Source organism: Mastacembelus armatus, chromosome 24 (genome assembly GCF_900324485.2).
Source record: "Mastacembelus armatus chromosome 24, fMasArm1.2, whole genome shotgun sequence".
NCBI lineage: Eukaryota > Metazoa > Chordata > Actinopteri > Synbranchiformes > Mastacembelidae > Mastacembelus > Mastacembelus armatus.
In genome coordinates this window covers 14,669,078-14,692,692 of record NC_046656.1, presented here as the reverse complement: position 1 = coordinate 14,692,692, position 23,615 = coordinate 14,669,078, and the positions used below count along the sequence as shown (strand labels likewise).

Below are 23,615 nucleotides of genomic sequence, written 5' to 3'. Positions count from 1 at the left end.
AGCATTAGATGATACTTCAAATAACACCTGCCACAGGCGCGCGCACACACACACACACACACACACACACACACACACACACACACACACACACATACCACCTGGGAGTCTGCCCTCTCACCATCCCTAATAAATCTTACTAATTACCCCAAACAACTTAGATTCTTCTCTCATCGTCTTGAGTTACAGATGTTCTAACAGATCCACAGCTGGTTGTCTTGAATATCCCCCAACAGTATCAGTCCCTATTATCTTTAGTTGCCAAGAAAGTAGGAAGCCAATAAATGATAACAGTCAAATGTAACAGTTTGTAGCAGCCTGTCAGACACATGGTAAATCTGTAAAAACATGGATTAAGATGTTGTCTTCACCAGTGTACACATCACAAACTGACCAGTATAATAGTTCTACATTGCAGTCAGGGTATCTGCACGTCCTAAATCCTTAAGCCTTTCTTCCAGTTTACTCAGTAAAAGACTGTCAAGGTATTCAGTTTGGTTATATATGATCTTAAATAGATCTTCTAACCCTGCATAGGCAGTAATGTTGCTTATAAAATGATTTAGTATCTGATTTTAGATTAAACTGGCTGGAACATCTCCTTTACCACTGTTCCTGATCTCTAAGGTTGTGTGAAATTTGTATTAGGACCTTAAAGAAATGGGTTATTTTATAATTGGTTAATGTTATTAATTATATTCTGAATGGTATTAAAAAGGTCTTGATTATAGTATATGGTAAGTTCATAGTGCTGTACTGAAACATATTTGGAAAAATATGACTGGTATAGTTTTTAAGGTTTCTTTTTGGACATTTTTGCCTTTATTTATTAGGCTACAGCAGAGAATTTGAAACAAAATGTGACGGCATAGAGATGGTAATGACATGCAACAAAAGATTTGAATTGGGACAATTGCAGTAATCTTATGTCCTCCGCTGCTATTGTGTGGTCTTTTGTCTCCCTTTTGTGCGTATGATATAATAAATAATCTAAAAGACTTAATGACACATACAACAACAATTGAATTAAAGTTCTACTTAAAATATAGCATAAGAAACCAGAACATATTCTATAGACACAGACACATCAAGAGTTTGTGTTTACATTAATTCCTTGTTTACTGTGCTGATGGAGCCCTAATGACACATAAACTGAAACTTCCTGAGCTGAATCATCACAGTGGTAAAGCTCAGCAGTCATCACGCTGGGTTTAAATAATGTTTTTATACCTTCAATTGCTTAACACAGGGGGAGAACGAGACCGTATTGGATGGAATACAGTGTTGTGTGTGTGTGTGTGTGTGTGTGTGTGTGTGTACACATTGTCATTCCAGAGATACTTAAACTGAGCTGCCTGATATGTCTTTTGTTTTTATAATTGTAAATGTAATATTGTTGGGTTTTAGACAATATTAGCATTTTATGGACAAAACACTTAATATATTAATTGAGAGAATTGTTGATACATTAGGCAATACTGGAAATAGTCATGTGTTGTAGTCCAAGTAGATATATTGTTTTTAAAGTTCATTTCCAGCCACTCAGTCATGGGTGGATAAGCCTGGTATCCTACCCAAGAAAGCAAGCCAAAATAATTAATAAATAACCATACAGACAATAAAGAATACATAATTTTGGCCTTGGGACACATAATCATGTCACAAGTTCAGGTTTAATGCATTTTATAAACAACAATATAATAAACAGATTATCAGATACTGTCCATTGGTGTTGTTGGATTAAACTGCCCAACTAAGAACCATATTTCATCCTATTTTAAAAAATAAAAGTCTATTTTGAGTAGATCAGGAAACCACACCCTAATTCACTCTAGAGATTCAGCAAGCTAATGTCCCTACTTGATAAATATTTGAAAACCTTATTTATTTTTCAAAGGTTTAAAAATTAGAAAAGAGAGAGAGTGGCCTATTTTAGCTAAGATTTATGGAGCAGAGCAGAAAGTGACATTACAAAGAGAGATGGTGAAAGAGAGAATAGATCACAAGAATAAAAAGTGATGGCAGAGCAACAGTGACAAGATGAGAAAAGAGACAAATCTCAGCGACCAAATCAAAGTCATTCATCTGTAATGAGTGTGAACATCCAACAGGGATTAGATATTTGAAGAAAGATCCAAATAATACAATATATACTCACTAAATAATCTTGAATTGTCTAAAGTGAACCAATTAAGTTAAACTGTTTTTGTTTCTCAGCTTTTCCTTTTTCTCATGTTTGTTTTTAGCTTTTGTGCCTTCTTGATGCAAAGTAAATAGAGTAAATGAGTCATTAAAGATTAATATGCCCTGTCTCCATTGTGCTTAATTGTGCCTCCAGGTTCATGGACAGCAAAAATTAGCCAATAACATTAAATTAAGATGCTGAGAGAGACTTTTGCATATATGAACATAGCTCTTTGCACAAATGAGATTTTTTCAGAGTGGGGAATCATTAGTGGACAGTGACTTGACAATACTAAAGCTAATTCTGATGGAGTTCAGGAGCCATTTACTGAGTCTTCAGATTATATCTTTCTCTTCATTCAATTCTCTAATCATAATGATCAATTTAACAAACAATATCCAGTCTGCCTGACATCATCATGTGAGTGTTAACACTGAACTTGGCATTTTTTCTGTTCATGTCTTGATAGTTCTTTATTAATTTGAGTATGAAGGTTCATTCATGCTGGATGGACTGGATTTACCCCTGGCTAAGATCTGATCACAGTGCAAACCTGTGGTTTGTCTGATCCAACAGCATCCTGATTCTAATGCATTCATCAAGCATTTACCTCCATTAATGTGTTTTTCTTAAATCAGACAACATATCCAGTTATAGTTGGCAGGTGTAAATGGGGTATTAGTTTCTAGTATGAGTCGAGCTCCAAAAATTCAACCCTAACCTTTCTCTTAATGCGACTGTGGCTTTTTTCATTATCCTCCTTGTCCAATAAGCACCCAGGTCCTTTAAACTCCACACCTTTTTTTTCAGACACTGGAAAAGTCCCTCCAGAGCTGCTGAAGATATTATGTAAATGTTTTCGCACACTGATTCAAAGCCCTCATTAGCTGACCTTCATGGATAAGATCAGTACAGTAATTCTTTACGAAACAACGGAAAACTGTCTTTCCGTTACTATCTGTTGTGAGTCACTAATCTAGGTAACAATAGACTCATTGTAAAGGTAGGCAGCCTGCATGTTGTCATCATGTGACTGCTTGACAGAACTTTTGTATTGTTTACTCCCACCCACCTCAGAAATTCAATTGTTCATTTTCTCACTTATAAATCACAACTGATGTAAGCCAGATTTTGTGTTGTTGTGGGGCTCTGAAGAAAAGAGCAGCTCTGCGGGGGACCGTGAGTAATTTGGATGCTTGGTTATTGTTTACATGAAGTGATTTATAGATTGGGAGAACTGTGATAGTTCATAAGCTGGAAGAGTGATTCAGATAAACCTCTAAAGGATCTTGTACGGTGCAGACATTGAGCAAAATTAGATTTTTCTCATATTTGTGAAATGATCTAATCATTTAAAAACTGTGGTTTTCATTTTCACACTGAAACACTCCCAGTTCACCCATAATAACAGCAGAATTGCCACTATCCTTTGGCAAACATAAATGCCAAGGACAGGGGTCCCCAACTATTTAATCCTCATGGTAGTTTTACCTCGTTAAAATGGGTAAAGGTTTAAAAAGGTCTGCTAAACTGTCACAACATTAAAAGTGACCCACAAAATGCAATAATTCTTTTTCCAGTCTACTCTGAAGGTTATAACTCCCAGTGTTTCATTCACTTCACAGGCTGTATGCAATAAATGAAACACAAGACATCCTGAACACAATTTGAACTATAAAACAAAGCTCAGTGGTAATAAAATGAATATGCTATAGTGCACCACTGCATACACCCATTTTGACATAGCATTAAAGATGTCATATTAATGTGCTATCAAACTGTGCTTCCGACTGACTTTCTTGCAAAATGAAGTGAATGAAACAGTCAGAGGAGGCTCATTAAAAACCTGACTAACACTATAAGACCCTAACTCTTTGGGACCACAGAAATAAATATGAATAATACAGTTTTTTAAAAAATCTCTTTTTTTTTTTAGGAGCGTGAGTTGTTGGGCCGTATCACTGAGCTGCAGGAGGAGGTATCCAGGAGAAAGAACCACATTGCTCAGCTGGACCACCAGATCCACACACTCAACGAGAATATCAGCACGCTCACTAAAGAGCTGGAGCTCAAGGGCAAGGAGGTGCTCAAGATCCGCAGTGAAGCCAATCAGCAGATCAGGTATGACTCAGCATTCAGAGAAGAAGGTGCACAACATAAGAGAACACAATACAGTGGGAGGTTAGAGAATGCAGTGCTGAAATTGAAACATTGGTTCCATTTGGAGTTTGCAAAAAAAAAAAAAAAGTTAAGGTTCAAATCGTCTGCAGATAAACAGGAAATAAGTGATGTGTGTACACTAAGGCTTGTCGGTCAGAGGTTTTCTTTGATCACTAATAATTTCATGTAATGTCCAAAGCTTTTCTGTACACTTTTGTTAGCTAATTGCTTACTGTTGCGACAAGAGGCACCTTTAAAACACACATTGCTGCAAGTTTACGTACCACAAACAAAAAGATACATCCAGAACTATCCACAACTAGACTTAGACTACAAAAAAACTCCATCGGAAGGAACTTTTTTTGTCCACCTTAATAAAAACATCAGGTTAACTCTCATACACCATTGTAGCATAAGACAAAACAGGACAGATGCTTGTTACAGGACACAGAATTTCTACAAGAGAGACAACCTTTAATGTCTCCCTGCTTATAACATCTGTACAAGGCATTAAATTTTAAAATGAAACAGTATTTGTTCACCACTGATTTAATTTTGAGCATATATCAATATTATTTGTGTTTTTCTTGAGCCTTTTACCAAAAATCTCAAGAGGAGATTTTGTTTTTGGTTGTGTTAAACATATGGGATTGAACTTCTTTAGGCACCTTGTGAGGTTTCCAAAGAGGCAAATCTAAGGATGCCTCTGATTATACTTGACCACTTTAGACTGTAAACAGTTTCTTTTTGTGTAACTTAATTAATTTGTAGACAAAGCACAATTGGTCTAAATGAGTGTTCCAGTGTGGTACATTCACCTGCTAACACCTATTTTAGAAAAGAGACTACTTACTTTCTTCACAGTCTCTTAACAGCTAGAAACTGCCAAATTTACATCATCCCTTTCATCCATGCCTGATACGGCATCTTACCTCTGCATTTGTGTCTTTTCTCTTTGTGTCAGATTTTCTTTCTGACTGAAATATTCATAGTCACACAGTTGAACTTAGCATTCTTGTCTCACACACACGCATCTCAAGCCAAAGCCTGAGAAGCATACAACAGTGCACTCCCAGTGCAGTTTATCTTAATAAACTGTAACCTGGCAACCAAACTACAGGATGTTTTTCTCCTGAATATAGAGTGGTTATTTTGTATTCTTTTTTGGCTGCATATTTGATAGTAAGCTGTTCTGAGTGATGGTGTTTTCATGTTCTGACTTAGTTTGAGATTCTGAAAAGCACTTTATTTCACTTTAATACTGATGGTTAGAAAATCAGAAGAGTGACACCAAGTTCACAACTATATGTATTGTATCTTGTTTAATTAATCCATACAAAGGCCAAGCTATTTAAACTGCTTCCTAGACTATTATCTGCCGAACTATTCCTTTAAACCCATTAGAAAACATTATCCCTGACATTTCAGTCTTGATGTCTACACGAGCCCATAGAGCACACAAGCACCTAAATGCCCACGCTCCTTTCCGCTCTTGGTGAACCCCATCAACAGCCTCTATTAATTCACTGATTTTATTCAGATGAAGATCATTGCTGTAACTCCACCAAGATGAAAGAGAGCGAAAGAAAAGCCAAAAATGAGGCAGATCAGTGCTTCTCTCTCTGTCTTCGTCTCTCTCACACTGTCTTTGTTTCCCCCTCTGTTAGTGTCAGGAGCCCATTGATCAGGAGGTGTGAAGGTTATTTGGGGTAAAAGCAAAAATGGAATCTACAATCATGTTGTTCCCTACGGCATGCTATGAATTTTTTAAAGTGTCGTATGGTTAACGTGGTCCAGCTACTGATTAAAATCTGTAACCATCTGTAACCAGGGATATTTGTCTGTATGTGTGTGTGTTTGAAGGTTTTTCTGCAGTGTGTATGTTTGATGGCTGCTCCCATGGTGCTATATTTTCGACCATGTACTCATGTGATGCTTGGCTTTATGTATACGTGTCCTCTCTCTATCTCCTGGCAGGCTCATGCGCAGCACGATTCTCCTTCCATTACGTAACTCCCTGACTGAATCCTGGTCACAGGGATAAAAATAGGCTGATAAATAAATAAAAAGGAAGCAGAGAGAGATAAGATGTGCGCCCCTCAGGGGGAGTTGGCCTAGTCAGAGTGAAAGGCAGACAGACATCCATGTTTTCTTCTCTCCCCTTTCTCTTTCTCTCGTTTCATCACCCCTTTTCTTCACCCCTTTTATTACTGTTATCTTTTATTCCCTTTTTCCACCACCCCTCTCTTTCATTAGCTCATTTACTCCAGCAGAAAAAATATATTCTATAGTATGGATATTCACTGTCTGCACATTTTCTGCTCATGTGTATACTGTATACTCTACATACACATATTTACAACATAACTCTGACACATGGCATCCTATGTGATCGACCACTAATATACCGAAGTTTGCTGTTTTTTCACTGTTTAAGTAAAAATGAATCCTCATATACAATAAACAAACATGAGAGCGCTACAAAAAACAGCCTCGCAAACATGTCTCAGTGGTGGGAAGTATATTTACTCTGGTGTGTATAAGTTGCCCTGTAGAGCTTTTTTGCAAACAAACAAAATAAGTGATACAAACAAAACATTGCTAAGAGCGCTACTGAACTCTGCATGATACCTTTAAGTGTTTCCAATTGATGCTGTGTTATACATTACTGCTTTTCAGAGGGAAACAGAGCACTTCTTACTCTGTTACATTAATCTGAGAGCTATACTTGCTTTGCAGAAAATATTTTAAAATTTGAAAGGAGTATGTAAAGTATAATGCATGTAAACTGAACTACCTAACTGTATTACAGTACTAACACTGTTAAAAGTAACTTCACCTAAACCAGCATACATGTTAAAATTCTGCTTTCATGTTAATGCATCAGTAATGATAATTATGTTAACAGATATATAGTAATACAACACTGAAATTGGTCATTCTATTACTTTATAATGAGTAGTTTTACTTTTTATACTTTTAATACATTTAGGTGATAATGCTTCTGTGTGTTAAATATTGAATTCAGTACTTTCTTTTAAAGGAGTATTTTTATTATGATTGAATTTGTCCTTTTACCTTAGTGAAGGATCACAGTACTTACTCCAACTCTGTAAACCTCACAGTGCTGTGTTCAAAATGTCATGTTTAAAGTTTCTCTGTAGTCAGTTTACCTTGTGAATAGGTTTGTCTCACCGAGAATATATAAGTGCTAATGTAGTAATTCTCCTGTGGTTGTTGATTTAATACACTCTGCACTGGCCTTAACTGGTTAAACTGTTTTTCTGAATCATCTAGTCCAGTTAAATAATGTTAGCTACTGCCAGCCAGCCAGTATTTTCTGTGGTCTTGGTAAAACAAAATTATTGTCTTGAATCTCAACTGTCCGCTCTTCTGTCTCCTCAGGGCTCATGAACAAGAATTAACAAAGAGGCACGAGAGAGAGCTTGCCGAGCTGAGCGCAGTCCACAATAGAGAGACCCAGAACATGCTGTCAGACTTCAACAAGGCCCAGGAGGTGCTCAAAGACAAGATCTCTGCCCTTCAGATACTGTATGTATACACTGCAAATACATTGTTTGCTTGTGAGGTGTGCAACAGTGGAGGGCTATGGTATAACTTTCATCTGATTCTTAACTTATGAATGCACTGTCCACAGGTCAACCAGTTCTTCATAGATAATGCATAACCAAATATGGAAAAAAAGTTAAAATTGTGTTTTCTTCTTTGTCTATGAAATAATCACTTCATAGACAAAAGGACCTGTCTAGACACACTCAGTCATGCAGGAGTTTATACATTGATTTAGAGTGTTTACGTTTTTTAATTTGTCAGATGGAGTAAAACTAGTAGATGGCTGTGATAAATTACTGTCTTAGGTAATGCTTGTGTCATGTGTTATAAACAAATGCACCTATCAGGATGGTGCATCATGAAACTGGCTCACCATGAAAGGCAGCACGAAAAGATTTACTGCAGTCTGAGGCTTGTGCATCCTCTGTTTGCATCTGAGCCACAGTATTCTGGAAATAATGCTTTCCATTTTCAAAACAAAACACAAAAAGATACCGGTACTCCATAAAATCAAAGATAACAAAGAGAAGTACGAATAGCATTATTTACTGCTCCTGATCCCATTTGCATTAGGTGTAATGTGCCTTAATTCACACTCCCTCATAAATCTGCGGTATAGAGTTGATTTGGTTAAAAAGTAGTCTAGGCGAGTCTGAGAAGTAGGTGTCAATATGTTTTTTTTAAGAATTTCAGTTTGGGGAAAAAGGTCAGGTTTTATCCCCTGGATCTGGATTTGCTTCAGCGGCTATGAAGCCCTGATGTGCGTCAATATGGCTGCTTCACATAGATAATAAATACTGTCAAGTCTGCTGAAATTGAGTTTTACGTAGTGAGCAAAGCTGCTGTCTTTGTCAGAATACTGTTGTATATAGCTGATGTGTTCAGTCCGAACAATGCTGTTCAGTACAGTCTCTAGTCTCACTGTCACCTTTACTTAAGTATAAATCAGAAGTGCAAAGAACTTGAAACTGAACCCACGGAAAAGATTTAGTGTGTCATTACCATTTAAATTCACAAAATACATGCTACACAAATTGCTATGCTACACATATTTCCAAAAATCAAATTGTGGCAATTGTCAAGCCCATGGTCAGGATTATAGAAATACTGTGCTCATGAATGCATATACCCCAAGTGCAATGTGAGCCTCCCCCCAAGTGCTGAAAAAAAAGATGAGGAAGATTGAACTTTTCTGTAACTTCAGTTTTATTCAGGCACATGAAGTGGATTTATATTATTGATGACATATGCTGACAAGAGGAAAGCAAGGTGTCATGTGAAGCAGGTGCTGAAGTGATGTGTACCTCTACAATGAATAAAGAGAAAGCTGGGGGGATGCAGTAGATCTTAAGTTTACGTATAAACAGAGAAGAGAGTAGATTATATATATGTATATAGGTGAAGACAGAAGTGCAGAGTGGAAGATAGATGCACCAATAAGAGAGACAAGTTAGTTGAAAAATGAATTTTTGCTGCTGGGCAGTGGATGAGGAATGAGGGAAATGGACTAAACCAAACTTCAAGAGACAGTTATACAGTTTATAGTGAGAGGGCCACAGATAAAAAACATTAACACAAAGAAAAGGCATATCAAAAAGCCTGCAGTGTGTGCTATGATGTGTGTGTGTGTGTGTGTGTGTGTCTGTCTGTGAGAGAGAGAGCAAGAGCCAGCTAGCATCCTCCTCAGTGCTGACCTCCTTTTAAAAGTGTTTCTCAGCCAAGAGCAAAGTGCTACCTGCTTTACTACAGAGGATGTACAATCAACAGCAAGCCTATAACCCATAATAATGATCATTACATTTACAACAGCACATTCAAACACTCTGTCACACATGGTATTAGACAATCTCTGTCAATAAACAAGATCTCGTGCAACTACAGGATAACTGGACCAGCCGATTTGACTGTTGTCACGTTATTGAATAAGGGATATCAGTGAACATCAGTCCCATATATATAGGTCAGTAGGGCCCTACTGTTGAGTAGGTGCCTACTATACTAGAGCCATATCTATGGTCTGAGAAGAAGCCCCAATACCTTTCACATTTTCCCATTGTTTTCATTTGATGCATTGGTACATATAAACCTAAACCAAAAACTCATCTGTCACAGTATTTGAGTGATACAGTCTTTATAGTTAATTAAGTCTACAAACTGAACTGTATTTCGACTAGTTTTCTAGAACAGGTTTGCTTTAATGGTCAGTAGTTTTTTATCTTCTGGCAGTTTCTCCAGTTTACCATCTATAGCATTTCTGGGGCTTTTCATGGAGATGATACACTTGCTGTCATATAATTAACTAAAACACAGATCTGTCTTAACCACCGGTGCAGTGCTTTTCTACATAATTAATCACTGTGATGACAGCAGCCTCATCCCTCTCCACAAAATCCTTTCCTTTACAGCCACTGAGAATAGCTCACCGTGTTTCACAGAGTATTTTTGACTGGTTCCCAGAGAGTTAGAAAGCTCACATGTGGACTATAGTTTGTGTTTGGTTGGGTTTTGGTCATCATGAATACTGGATTTGCAATTTCTAGTCACATCACTGGACATCAGCAATATTCCAGCTTGTAAGTGTCTATTAAACCAAAACACCTGAAACATAATAATAGTCAACAGTTGTCAAATCAGTGTGTCAAACCACAGGTAACCATAGCAACAGTGGTTTTGCTTTAGCAGTTAGACCTCACCAGTGAAACATCTGCAAGGTTAAACAGGACGCTGGACAGCAAGTGAAAATCAAAACAAGTAAATTCATATAGTGACTTTGCTAATGCTTTCAACACCTGCAGCGGCGACTATGAGAGAAAACACAATCACAAGGTAGTGAAGATAACACAAGCACTAACCCTGCACTTTCTCTGGACTATCAGTCATTGTCGGTTATTAATTGTATTAGATTCCTGCACCTTTAAGTCTGAGACTCCAAGTCATCAGTTTATCTTTAGATACCACCTTCACCAAAAACAAACTACTTCCAGAAAACACATTGTTGCAGCTTTACTGCTGACATTTAGAGCAGTAATGTCTGTCCAGTATCTCTTATCAGCTTCACCAGCCAGTGGATAAATGTGGCTTTCTCCCTGAAGGTTGGGTTAAAGAAAATCACTTTGAGGAGTTGCATATGAGCCCAGCAATAGCAGACGCATTTGTTCTGTCCATGTGATCTGAAACAAAATCAAAAATAAGATAAATGCTTTGGGTGGCACCAGACTCCCTAGCTGTTCATGTGTCACTGACGCTGCAGTGTGAGAGGTGCTGGTGCTGGATACTAAGATTCATGGGTGATTGATAAAGGAATTAGATTTAAACTCAAAACAACACATCACTTACAGACACTTAGTTTTCTGGTGTGGGGAGAAACCTCACTCAGGCAATGTAGCTTTACCTAAACCGAATACCAATTTATAATGAATGACTTTAAAGCTGCACTGGTCCATTAACATTTTATTAAAGATTACAATTAATGTAAACAGGATTTTTCATAATGACAAGAGCAACAAAGAATTAACACCTAATAGTTATCTGTGGAACACTGTTTGGTTTCCAAGTCCAGACCTTCCAGTGTTGGTTCAGGGTTAGCACTCACATTAAGCATTTTCCCAGCTGTCTTTCTAATTTCAATTAACAGCACTACAAACTGCATCCTCCAGTAAATTCATACAGTTGAACCAACACCTCGAGTTCAGCAAAACCTGAAGAATATCACCTTTGTGAAGCAAGGATTTATCTCAGGACTGTTTTATAAGCCCGGTCTTAGGTTTAGCTAGGTGTGACTTATAAATGAGCAACTGAGAGTAAATGTAAGCTAGAATATTTCTTTCTCTTTAGTCTAAAACAGTCTAGTTTTTTGTCAAACACCAGCACTGCCAGGGCAGGCAAAAACATTCTGATGCTTGAGCTGCGGAAAGCATTTGGCAAACGTAACAGTGAAAAGGCTATCAGAAGAGCACTGAGGGACCAGCACTGCAGCCGACAGTGAAATGGCAGATCAGTACATGTAAGTAGCAGTAAGCAGAGCGACAGTGACTGCTCCCTTACAGCAGTGGGCATTCCTTAGAGAGACCAACATTTATTGTGAGGACAAGCTGCTCTGGTACTCAGCCTTAAACAAACTGGGATTTCCTGCTGAGGCATGAATGTCACAGAGATACTTCACAGCAGTTTGGACAGTGGCAGTGTGGGAAGTGAAAGGCTGTTTAGCTCATAAAGTACTGTTAAAGATAAACATGCAGTTATACTGGTATTGTAACTTTGTTTTTATTAAACTTGTATTTTTGCATTTTAAAAGGTAATGGGGTGCACTGTTGTAATTTATAACTGAGGAGCGAATGTAAGTGTTATAAACAGTGTCTTTACAATAATTCATTTCAGTTAATGACGTGGAAATCATCTTGTGTATGAATTTAAAAGAAATTTCAGCGTTTTAATTTGATGAGTTCTATAAACTATGTTGCTCAAAGGAGGCATTGTTAGGCTTTTTGTTTTATTTTATTAGAGTTTTCATTCTCCTGTCAGTGTTGCTTATGATTTGATTTGTTTTTTGTTTTTTTGCTTGAAAAATATTTCACCCAGCTAATGCTGCTCAGCGATATTTAGCGTGTGCTGCATTAGGCAAAATGTCACCGGATATGAAATGAATCTGTTTTACACAAGTGAGTTCTCCCCAGGCCAGTCCAAAAATAACAAAAATCAATTATAATATTTTGAAAGTTGTCATAACTCATGGAACCAAAACCACCTCTGGAAGAACTGTGCGGCTCTGGTTTTGATTTCAACATATAATCCCTTAATGGGTTGTTTATCATGAGGACAAGAAAGGGAAGAGGCCAGAGACAATTATTGTTTTATTGATTAAAAGAAAATGAAAAAAGAAAGCCCATGAACCACTCATCTTTTTACTCCTTTCAGTGGATGCATTTAATTCTCTTCACTCCAAATGCTTCCATTTAGTACATACACACTATAAAGAGCTAATGAGTTTACATGACTTTTACTTCTGCTCCTTTTTGATGTTGACTTGATGTTTGAGACAATAATAGAATTGCATAAACAATTGTATTTTGAATTATTAACTGATCATTGCATCTATTTTTGCTGAATATGTTTTTATTTTTTTTGTGTTTCCTCTAAAAGGCTGGAAGGAACAGAGGAGAAGTTCAGGAACAGGGAGAGTCGTCCAGAGGATCTGCAGCTCATAGCTGAGCTGAAGGAGATGGTGTCAGAGAGAGAATCTCTAGTCAAGAAGCTGGTGGTATGTGCTGTTGATAAGACAATAGCTAAGCTGCTAGAAAACAACCGTACATGCAGCTCATAGAGGTTTTGCTAGATTTAGTAGATTCAGCTTGTCATGTTTAAATCCTGCAAAACCAAATGATTGTTCAGATTTTGTTTCCCCAAGTCACACTGGTTTGAAAACAGTGACATTTTCAGCATTTGACATTAACATTGGCCTTACTTCCCTTATTATGCACCATTTGTGATCCAACATGTTTCATCTCATTAACACTGTGATTTCATTGTTACAATCAGTGTTTCTGAATCATGAGGTTGTGTCTAAAATCCACAGTGTAGTGATTACAAGATGAAAGGTTGACAGTACATTTTTTGGTGGAAACAAGATGTTAGAAGAAGAAACTAGAACGTCACGTTTGTGGGTGCCACTAAAAGAAAGTCTACAGACAGAACTCATTAAACGATCAGTCTCTTGAGTCGAACGCAGCCTTTGTGGCTGTCAGCTAACATGAGTTTCTCCTCCAGGACGATAAGAAGTTCTACCAGCTGGAACTCGTCAACAGAGAGACCAACTTCAACAAAGTGTTCAACGCCAGTCCTAACGTAGGAGTTATCAACCCGCTCATCAAGGTAGGCCCTGATATCCAGCAGCACACCACACACAGGGGCACTGTGTAAGACTGTTTTACTACATAGCAAAGATGATATCCACTCCATCTCATTTCATATTCATCACTGCTGACTGATCCAAAGGACAATCAGTACGGAAGTTTTTAAAAAGGTGCTGTTATTTTGCAATAAACATAAATCATGACTACAGTAATTTTCAATTACTCTAATCAGTGTTAACAAATGAGACCATAGCCTGCCAGCGTACATCAGTGTTTGAAGGTTGAGCCGAGCAGGAAATCTGCTGCACAGCTTTATCCCACATCAAAACACAAAAGGGTTTTTTACAGCAAAGCACTGGAGTATGATGTTGCAATACAAACAACAAAATCCTTCAGGTGACAGAAAATGAAAAATCCATTTTACATTTTAACATGTTTTTCTGTAAAACAAAGGTCATCAAGAACAGTGGGGAAAGAGATGGAACAGCATGGGAAACATGGTGTTATTTTATTTTTTCAGATGATAGCACTGCATTGGTATGAGATGGAGGCTACTAGTAGTACCCACCAAGGGCTCATCTCTTCACTTCAAATAACATCAGGGTGCCACTGTTTAAAAGGTTAAGTACGATTTGGTGCAGCACCAAAATATAAAACTTAAATTTCCAGTTACTTTACTTTGCAACACTAAGTTTTGAAAATCTTAAATCCACTGATCATATAAAATGATGACATTAAAACCATAATAGTTTGTTTGGTAGGTCGGTCACATTGAAAACAAACTTTGATTGACAGTGGCCAAACAATTCACTAAGATTTTAATTCAAATGCTGAATCCTGATTGGTCTGTAGAAATATGTGACCCTGCAAAAAGTGAGAAGTGAAAGACAGAATGTAATCCAAATGTCTTTTAAGCCCTTTAAAGGTTCCAGTGGATCTTCTTCTTTCCATTTTGACTTACTCCCATTCAGGGTCACCACAGCAGATCAGTTGATCCACATTGTGGATTTGGCACAAGTTTTATGCTGGATTGCCCTTCCTGGCACAACCCCAGTGCCTGAGGATAGCAGCCCGTCATCTTTCAAGTTGGTCTCCCATCCAAGTACTAACCACGCATAGCCCCACTTAGCTTCCAAGGACAGATGGTATTGGTGATTCGCACTCCAGTGTGGCTGCAGTTATGAACAGTAGTGACAGCTAAAAACAATTGAGCGAAATGTGTGTTAAGTTAACGTTATACTTAGGTTAGTTAGCTAAGTAGCAAACAATCAGTAAAAAGCATTAGCCTAACTGAAGATGAACGGTTGAAGATTTACCATTAGGCTAAGTTATCTAGCATCTGAATAACAATAATTCATTTTTCACGGTATGTCTGAGTTGATTGGTTTCTACTGCATGGTCAGTATGTTACATCTTGGGTTTCGTAACCCAGCGTTTCTTTCCCCTCCTGTTACATTTACGGTATTTTTTCCACAAACCTGTATTTGATGTGTGTTCCCCCTGTGCTAATTTTTATTTATCATGTATTTGTGTGTGTTTAAATGTACGAGTAAATCTTCCACCCAGATCGATTGTTCTTCCTGACTTTTTCTCCGGTTTTCCTTTGCTTTCCAAGCCATTTGTTAGTTTGCGATGCTTCCCTGGTTTAACACATCTCTTCTCATCTGAACTTCCATTCTGCTCAGAATAATTGGTGCTTTAAAGCTGAGACTGAGTGATGCCAGTTGTCACACTGATCCATTCACTCTGCTTCAATCAACATTTAAATATGATCAAGTTAGCACGCTGCTCCCTTCCTGTTTCTCACCGGCTGGATTGTTACAACCTCTAGAGATCTCCCTGTACTCCATTTGCCCTTTCCCCCCTAATTCTTCTTATCTTTTATTATTATTTTGTTTTAAATTTCCCTTTTGCTCCTTGTTTGACTCCCGTTCCCCTCCCGTTCCCCTCCTTTTTCTTTTTTTTTTCTGTGTAGCAAAAGAAAAAGAATGAGAAAACAACAGGCAGCAGATTCAGCAGCTCTCCTAATCTCAGGGCTCTGGAGGCCGCAGGTATGGGCATGGGTGTGGCGAGTACAGGAGGTGGGCCCCCACAGCCCCCCCCCCCGCCCCCAGCCCAGCCCAGCCGTCTAGAGCCCATCCCCAACTCCCCCCTCCATCACCTTGAGCTCAACTCCAACAAACCTCTTCCCCCGCCGACCCCTCCCACCGAACCCAAGAAATTCATGAGGTGAGACCTTTTCAGCCCCGATGGGTAGCAATCCGGTCAATCCACGCATCAATCATCCAAACAATCAGTCATCTGTTTAATTAAAAAACTTCTAAATAAAATACACCAGACCTCTCTTATTTCTGGCTTTGAAAAGAAACATTTTCATCCTTTCTTGCCAAGTCTGGGCCTTCCATAAACCATAAAGAGCATGAAATCACACGATCTACAGACTAAAATCAAAAAACCTTGAAACATTCTAATGTGTTGTAATTGACCATTTGCTAAGCCCCATCTCCCTTCGTTAATGATGCTAAGCCTGTCAGAGCTATCTGCTGTCGCACCATAATTTGCAGCCTACAGTGATAACAATGACATATTTATTACTCGCTATTCTGAGCAACTTCTGATTTCAGCCAGGTGCTGAACAAAAACAAGGCTTATTATTTCTAGCCAGCAACCATCGATTTTATCGGCTTAAATGACAGGAGATGCTAGTTAGTTAATGAAGCTAAAATTAACTCCATTACATTGCATTACACAGAGCCAAGCAGCTGGTCAGGAGAGGGGTTTAGCAGGCTATTACAAAACATAGGTGGTAGATGATGTCCGCCACCTGTCAGGTCCCGGAGTTGAAATCATATATCACACAACAACTGAGCCTCAGTTGAGGTTAAAAGCCATGACTGCTTTCTACTGCAGCATATCTGATCATAAACACATCAGCAGCATCGCAGCTGTTTAAATAAGTAAAAATCCTGCACATACAGTGAACGTAAGAGTCTCGTGTGCTACTGAAGCTTCAGAGAATGGCCTTGGAATGCAAAAGGGGCATGTCTTTTATTTATTTATTTATTTATTTTTCTTACCTTAACTACTTGTCTGTCAGTCGAAACATGTTAACAGTGTGCATGCTTTTCTGTTGTAAATAACTGTTGTGGCTTTTTGTTGTCGCATTGTGTCTTTTTCAGTTCATTTTTTCATCCCCATTTTCCTCATCTTTCAGCATGATTCACACACTGCACTTTACTTTCTCAACTCCAAGTGGGATTGACTATTTTTGTACAAAGCAAATAAACTATTTTGTTGTGAATTTATGAAATGAAGTTGATATTGTCTTTTGCTATCATGGATTGTCCCCTCTGTGTGTGGTGGTGTCTTATTTTGATAACAGTGTTACTGCTCCTTTCTCTGGTCCAATAAATGCTTCTCTTGTTTCTGGACGATGGCTGTGATTGGTCGCTGTGGCGTGAACGGATATGATGATAGATTATGTAACATGCTTCTTACATGAATACATGCAATGTGTGTATATGCATGCCAGGAAGTGTTTTCTAATGCACCACTAATTGCAGTTTATGGCATGTGTGTGGGCGAGTGTTGTTTTCTGTCCATTCTGCTGCATGTTTTGCTGCTGTTTATACAAAGTCAGATGGAGATGGCTGCTTTGCAAAAGCTTGGGACAAACGTCTGTTATTCACCCACCTTTTGCTGCTACAAAATGCTCACACACATACAAACGTTATTAAAGGTGACTATGATTTTCTGAATCAACGAAACGCACATTATTAGACCTCAATGCTATTGCTGGGAAAGTAGGAATGCCAGCAGTACACATTCATACACACAGCAGAGTGAAGTGATGACAGTATGAGGTCAGATATTATAGAGCTGCTTTGAAATGTTTTCAGACTCTGTTAAACAATTCATCCCTCTTCTCCCTGTACGTTCTTTGCTCTTGACAGACATTTGTAGTCAGGCTGATCTCTCTGCCCCAAAAACAACCTGTTTCCAAACAGCTGAGTGATCAAACTTTTGTAAATCTGAACCCTTTTATATTACTGGGTCTCAAAAGTGTTAATGTCTTTAACCTTTGAAAAAGGCAACAAATCATATTTAGACTATTTAACTAATTTAGACTGTGTAATCTTGGTGTGCCTGTAAGTATCCAGACATAATGGTGAAGATCACATTAATTGATACTATTAGGATGCAATTAGGAATATGAGTCAACAGATAGAGGAAAGAAGAAATAGACGATTTGTGGCATCATGTGTTTAAAACAGTCTGACGTATTGTTGCATAGAGATCATGCCAAGACTCATTGATGTCACCAATTCAAGCACTGTGCAGATACAGTAACTGGATATACCTTGTCAATTATAGATATTATGGACGTTTTACACACCTGTCTAACTTTCCAACCCAAAATAAACTTCACTTATTTGCCAGAGAATCAGATCTGAACTTTCACAGTGCAAAAACAAATGAGTGTAATATGAGTTGATGGTAAACTAATGCTGTCAATGTACTGTGATATTTGTTTAATAGACATAAGTATAGTTTATACAATTAGTTTTTATAGACTTAATACAGAACACTTTGAGTCTGCATTGTGTTCAGTATAAACATGACTTTTTTCAGGCTGAACAAATATAAGTGGAGCCTTCTGGGAAGTAATTGACTGCTTCTAGTGCAGAAAATAAGAAAAACTAACCCCCACAATTTAAATATTATCCTGGGGTTATGAGACTTTATTTAAGATGTAGCCAATTAAAAAAGCAGAAGGGGATCCAGTAGATGTTTGTTTTGATAGATGCACACACTCAGTCTAATTAGTTCAAACTTTAGGAAACAACATGTTTTTCGCTCCAGGGACATGAATTTGTTTCATCTGGTCATACTGTACAGATTTTGTGGATTATTGACATATCCCCTAAAAAAAAAAAAAATTGTACTAACGGTTAGATACAGACACACACACACGCACACATACACACACACACACACACACGAGCTTTCGCACAACCACAAAGTTTCTGGAGTAAACACATGTACAGTGTAAACGCACAGCTGCATCCATGTTCTGTATTACATGCTGACTGAACAAGCTGTTCCCAAAAACAATGTTGACTCCACTTCCGATTTGCACTTTTTGTTGTTATGGCTTTGGAGGGTTTAGCAGCATTTCAGCAGATGGAGTTTGCTCAGGTGAAACACCATATGCTTTGGACGACTATGAGATTTTGAGCTCCTGACAAAGTTAAATATATTCCAAAAAGTCAGTATGCAGTAAACACTTCATTTTTGACTGGTAGCTGGTGGGATGCACTATTGTGCTAATGTGTAATGTTCAAAGAAAATGGCTGCACTACTTACAAGCATCATTAAAACAAACTACACTAGGTCTTTGGAGCTAAATTAATTTTAAGTTTTAAGTACATTGTTTCTTCTATATTAACTTCAAAAATAGTTTATTATGATAATTAATATAACGCCTGTAGTTCATACCAAGCACCACATCAACTGATATTTGATTAGTACAATAAGTACAAAATCTTGAGGCCCTGTTTTGTGAAATCTAGTTCTTAAATCCTGAATTGTTTTAGTTTGTTTTGTTCACATGCCACATTTTATTTTATGAGCTGGGCTTCGGCAAGATTCCTCAAATTAATTCTCAGAAAACCGAGGCCAGGTATCCTCCCTGTTGGTTTCTGTGTGTGCCTTATGATAAAATCCCAACAACCATCCAGACATGATAGTATGGGGTTGGGACACTGCACAGGTGTTTTCACTGCTTTAGTTAGCTGTGGCTCAGTGTCTTGCACAATGACTTTGCTGCCCCCATGTGGACACAAACATATCTTACACATCAGACATTTAAAACCCCAGCTTTGGTATGTGTTGATGGTTGTACTGTTGTTCTGTGTTGTTTTCATTGAAAAAATAACCCTCGGCACAGAAAGAGATGGGGCTGCTGTTTGTTTGTAAATGTAAACTGGCAAATCTTAACCATGACGCACAATTTCCTCTAACCTTAAAGAAGCAGTTCTCATCAGCCAAACTCTGATCTTTCTCCAAATTAGATTTCAGTTGGAAGAGTTATTCAAAAAATGCTCTAGAAAGGAGCATTTGTAGTTTGAACATGCACCAGAATAATAAATAAATTACATCTAGAAGATATTTTATAAATAAGGGGTTATGCATGAGAAAGTGCTTGCAATATAATAATATAATATAATACAAAGGTACAATAATATTCCAGATATTAGTTCTGACATTGCAAAAAGTCTTTTAGTCAGATTTAATGCAAACTATGATGAATTTTCTTCGTGCTTCTTTCCTGACTAGTCTTTTTTTTTTCTTATTTTCTGTTTTTTTCCCCGCTCCCATCCTGAAGCCCTCCTGAAACAAAGGACTCCGCTCTCAACTCCCCGGACGCCCAGCGCCAGGAGTGGTTCGCTCAGTACTTTTCCTTTTGATTGACCACAAACCTGCAAACACAAGGATTCAGCATGTCAACCAAATGAAAAAAAAAATAAACAAAAACACAAAAAAAGAGAAAAAAAAACTTTGTTCTTTATTGTCATGACTAGTTTTGGGGATTAGTTCACTTTAGATTCAGTCAACTGAAACTGTAATTCATGGTTTGAGAATGAATTCTCGTTGATCTGTCAATAAAAACGCACAGAACTTGATGTCATTAATTTTCACTTTCGTAAAAATGTAATGATTATCCACTTCCTGTTGTTGACTGAGGTGAAACTGAACTGAACCCGACTGTCAGACGTCCTCATTCTGATCTGATTTGATTGTTTCATTATCTCTGATTGTTTCACTGTGGATGAGTTGCTCTCTTAGTACAGTGACAATGATCATCAGTAGGTTTGATGTTTATTTTATTTCTTTACTTCCTGACTTATTTTGCAGTTTCTTGGAACTAGAATAAAATGAGTGGTGCATTACCATGCTGCTAATTGCCATTGTTGGACTACCGTAAGAAATATGTATAAATATATAAAGAAATATACAGTAGGTTATTGTGCTCTCTCTCTGTAATTGGGCCCACTGCATATGGCATCTTAGACTAGGAGGGCTGATCTAAGACCAGTTTACCTCCTCATTTATGGTGACATTAACATGGACCTGATCCTAGATCAGTTACACTTCTCTGATCTGCTCCATGAACACAGCTCTGGTTTTAGGACGACACCATCATGGCAAGTTTGTTACAGCTGCATAGAAGTTTCAGCAGATTTTGGTAGAATATAAAAACCTGTTTGTATGGTTGTCTCTCTCAACACAGATATAATGATGTCTCACCAATTTTAAAAACAAAAATAGCATATTTTATATTTATATTATAATGTGTATGCTTAATAAATAATTATTGTGACATTTATTTGGGTTTGCTTGTCTTTTATTTGAATGAATATGTGCTTTACAGTATATTTCATTTAATTTGTAAAGGTATTTTAAGACTGTGGAGGTTTGATAATGGAAAATACTTTAGTTTAATTACTTAATTGACTGAAAATGATTCTGCTAATCAGTTCAGTCATTTTAGTCATTTTTCACACAGAAATTCCAAATATTTGCTGGTTAAAGCTTCTCAGATGTGACTGAACATCTCACTATAACCTGACTACATCTGCTTCATCAACACCAGTCAAATGGATAATGCTGGATAGGATATACAATATAGAAAAATTTGATGATGATGATGATGATAAACATCATAAACAGAAAGAAGAAAAAGGTGTGGTGTATTGGTCCTTTGCTGGCAGCACGAACAGGCTGAGTGCATTAAGTTTTATCAGTGACCACTAGAGGGCAATAGATCTCTTATTGATAAACTACACCGCTGCTGACCCGGATTATAAATAAACCCTGAATCGGTTCCTGTACAGGTTGAAAATGGCGGCTTCGGGAGCCGGGTCTCCTGGCCGGCTGGTCCAGTACGTTGTCGTCCGGTCAGATCTGGTTCACACGCTGTCCTGGACTCTGGGAGCCGTGATAACTCAGGCCTGTCACGCTGCTACTGCCGCCATCCAGCTGCACTACTCGGACCCGGACACACAGCTGTATCTGGCACAGCTGGACTCCATGCATAAAGTGGTGCTCGGGGTGAGCGCGACACGTCACACCAGACTCCATTCAAATATTCGTCAATTAGTGCTGCCTTGGTTGGTAACAAGTATACAGCGATTATATGCCTGTCACGGTGTAAAGAAGACGACATTACAAGGTGTCTTGCTCAGTCGCATCTTTCGGCAACAGCTAATTTCTGTACATGTCACTTTTACCCGGTGTTTCAGATCTACGAGTGACTAGATTAACTGGTGACCGCCAGGCGAGTCCGTCAGGAGCCTGTTGTAGCTTCCATGGCATTTTTTGTCCCGGGTGACATTTTATTATGATGCAGAACAAAAATTCAGTGAGAAAATATTTATTATGCATCGTCGGCTTTCACTTTGACCAGTGGATGCTGAAGATGTGTGAGTAGGACGTCTGTGATTAAAGCTCAGTGACGCACACATCCTGTCAGTGTTTCTTACAGCGTCTCTCTCTCTAGGTCCCAGACGAGGCTGCCCTCTCCGGCCTGTCCCAGAGTCTGACTCAGGCCGGGGTGTCCCACAAGCTTTGGATAGAACAACCAGAGAACATACCCACCTGTCTGGCTCTGAAGCCTTATCCTAAAGAGGCTGTCCAGCCACTGCTGCGCAAATTCAAGCTCTTCAAATAACTGTCTTGAAAAGGCAGCGTCCATCTATGCACTGCAATGCATGTTAGTGTGTTTTTTTTTTTTTAAAACAACTTCTCATCATATGTGACTGTAGAAGAAACTGGGCATCACATCATTTGACTGTTTGCATCAAAACAGATTTAATTTGCAAAGTTAAAATCACACAGGTTTGGGAATCTAAGTGAATTTGTTGGGATATTTACGTGGTAGGCAGGCATGGTTTACAGTTCAGATCTAATCCATTGTTTATACAAATATATCATTCTTGTTTAGCACTGTTGCCTCACAGCAAGAAGGTTCTGGGTTCGACTCCTGTTCGACCCGGGGCCTTTCTGCGTGGAGTTTGTGTGGGTTTTCTTTAGGAACCATGGCTTCCTCTCACAGTCCAAACACATGCAGGGCTCCAGCCGCCCATAGTCCATAAGTGGTAGATGATGGATGATTAGTACAAGACTTAAATACTTTTACATGTGTCACTTCATTATGTCTTTTTTTTTGTTTACAAAAACCCTTGTTTTGGATTGTGTGAAGAAACTCAGATACAATTATTTTACCAATGAATTATAGTTAATCATGTATGTATTGTTTCTAATTGCAGACATTGGCTCTGTGTTTGTTTTTGCAGTGGTCTGATCTCAGGTTTGGACCATCAACCCCACAGGTCAAGAGCTCTAATTGCAACTTTGTAATAAAGGACTAAACTCGACATGTGGAGTTGTAGACTGCTAATGGCCACTAGGCAGCAACTGTGTTGACGATTTTAATGTTGGTAGCAATGCCTGTCGTTTTCATCGGTGCACAAAGAAGATTCCAGGTAGACTCCTGTAACTGAGCTACAGATGGGTGTGTGCAGAGAGATACAAACACTAGGTTTGTTAAATAAATGAGAAGAACCATCACAAAGTGAAGTATGGTGCTCTTTATTTTGTTGGTTTGTGGGTTTTCACATCATCAGGTTAATGCTGTAGAAACACTTGTCTTTAGTCGATTGACATAAAAAATGACTTTAATATAAAAAAAACTGGTCCTTTGACAGCACAGGACAAAAACTACATTTGTGAAACATGCCAGTGGATTATTTTTCAGCTGTTCCACAAGCAAACAATTAGATACT

The 23,615-nt window shown here is 38.2% G+C and overlaps 2 protein-coding genes across 2 annotated transcripts in view; both read left to right on the top strand.

Moving 5' to 3' along the window:
- The window catches only part of fam184ab (family with sequence similarity 184 member Ab), a 93,621-nt gene extending 73,384 nt beyond the window's left edge, over positions 1–20,237 (top strand). The window contains exons 17-22 of the mRNA XM_026318665.1: positions 4,122–4,306; positions 7,751–7,897; positions 13,058–13,175; positions 13,682–13,786; positions 15,743–15,996; positions 20,156–20,237. Coding sequence (XP_026174450.1) covers positions 4,122–4,306; positions 7,751–7,897; positions 13,058–13,175; positions 13,682–13,786; positions 15,743–15,996; positions 20,156–20,237 — 891 coding nt within the window. The remainder of the gene's footprint in view (positions 1–4,121; positions 4,307–7,750; positions 7,898–13,057; positions 13,176–13,681; positions 13,787–15,742; positions 15,997–20,155) is intronic.
- Positions 20,238–21,633: 1,396 nt separating this feature from the next.
- Positions 21,634–23,400, top strand: ptrhd1 (peptidyl-tRNA hydrolase domain containing 1). Its single transcript, XM_026318686.1, has 3 exons — positions 21,634–21,882; positions 22,331–22,543; positions 23,127–23,400. The coding sequence occupies exons 1-2, from the start codon at positions 21,673–21,675 to the stop codon at positions 22,499–22,501; spliced, it is 381 nt and encodes a 126-aa protein (XP_026174471.1). The 5' UTR covers positions 21,634–21,672; the 3' UTR covers positions 22,502–22,543; positions 23,127–23,400.
- Positions 23,401–23,615: the final 215 nt, after the last annotated feature.

Bases quoted from the DNA above. Each gene is read 5' to 3' on its own strand.
- ptrhd1 (XM_026318686.1), top strand. From the start codon at position 21,673: ATGGCGGCTTCGGGAGCCGGGTCTCCTGGCCGGCTGGTCCAGTACGTT. The intron at 21,883-22,330 runs GTGAGCGCGACA...CTCTCTCTCTAG, and splicing joins TGCATAAAGTGGTGCTCGGG to GTCCCAGACGAGGCTGCCCT.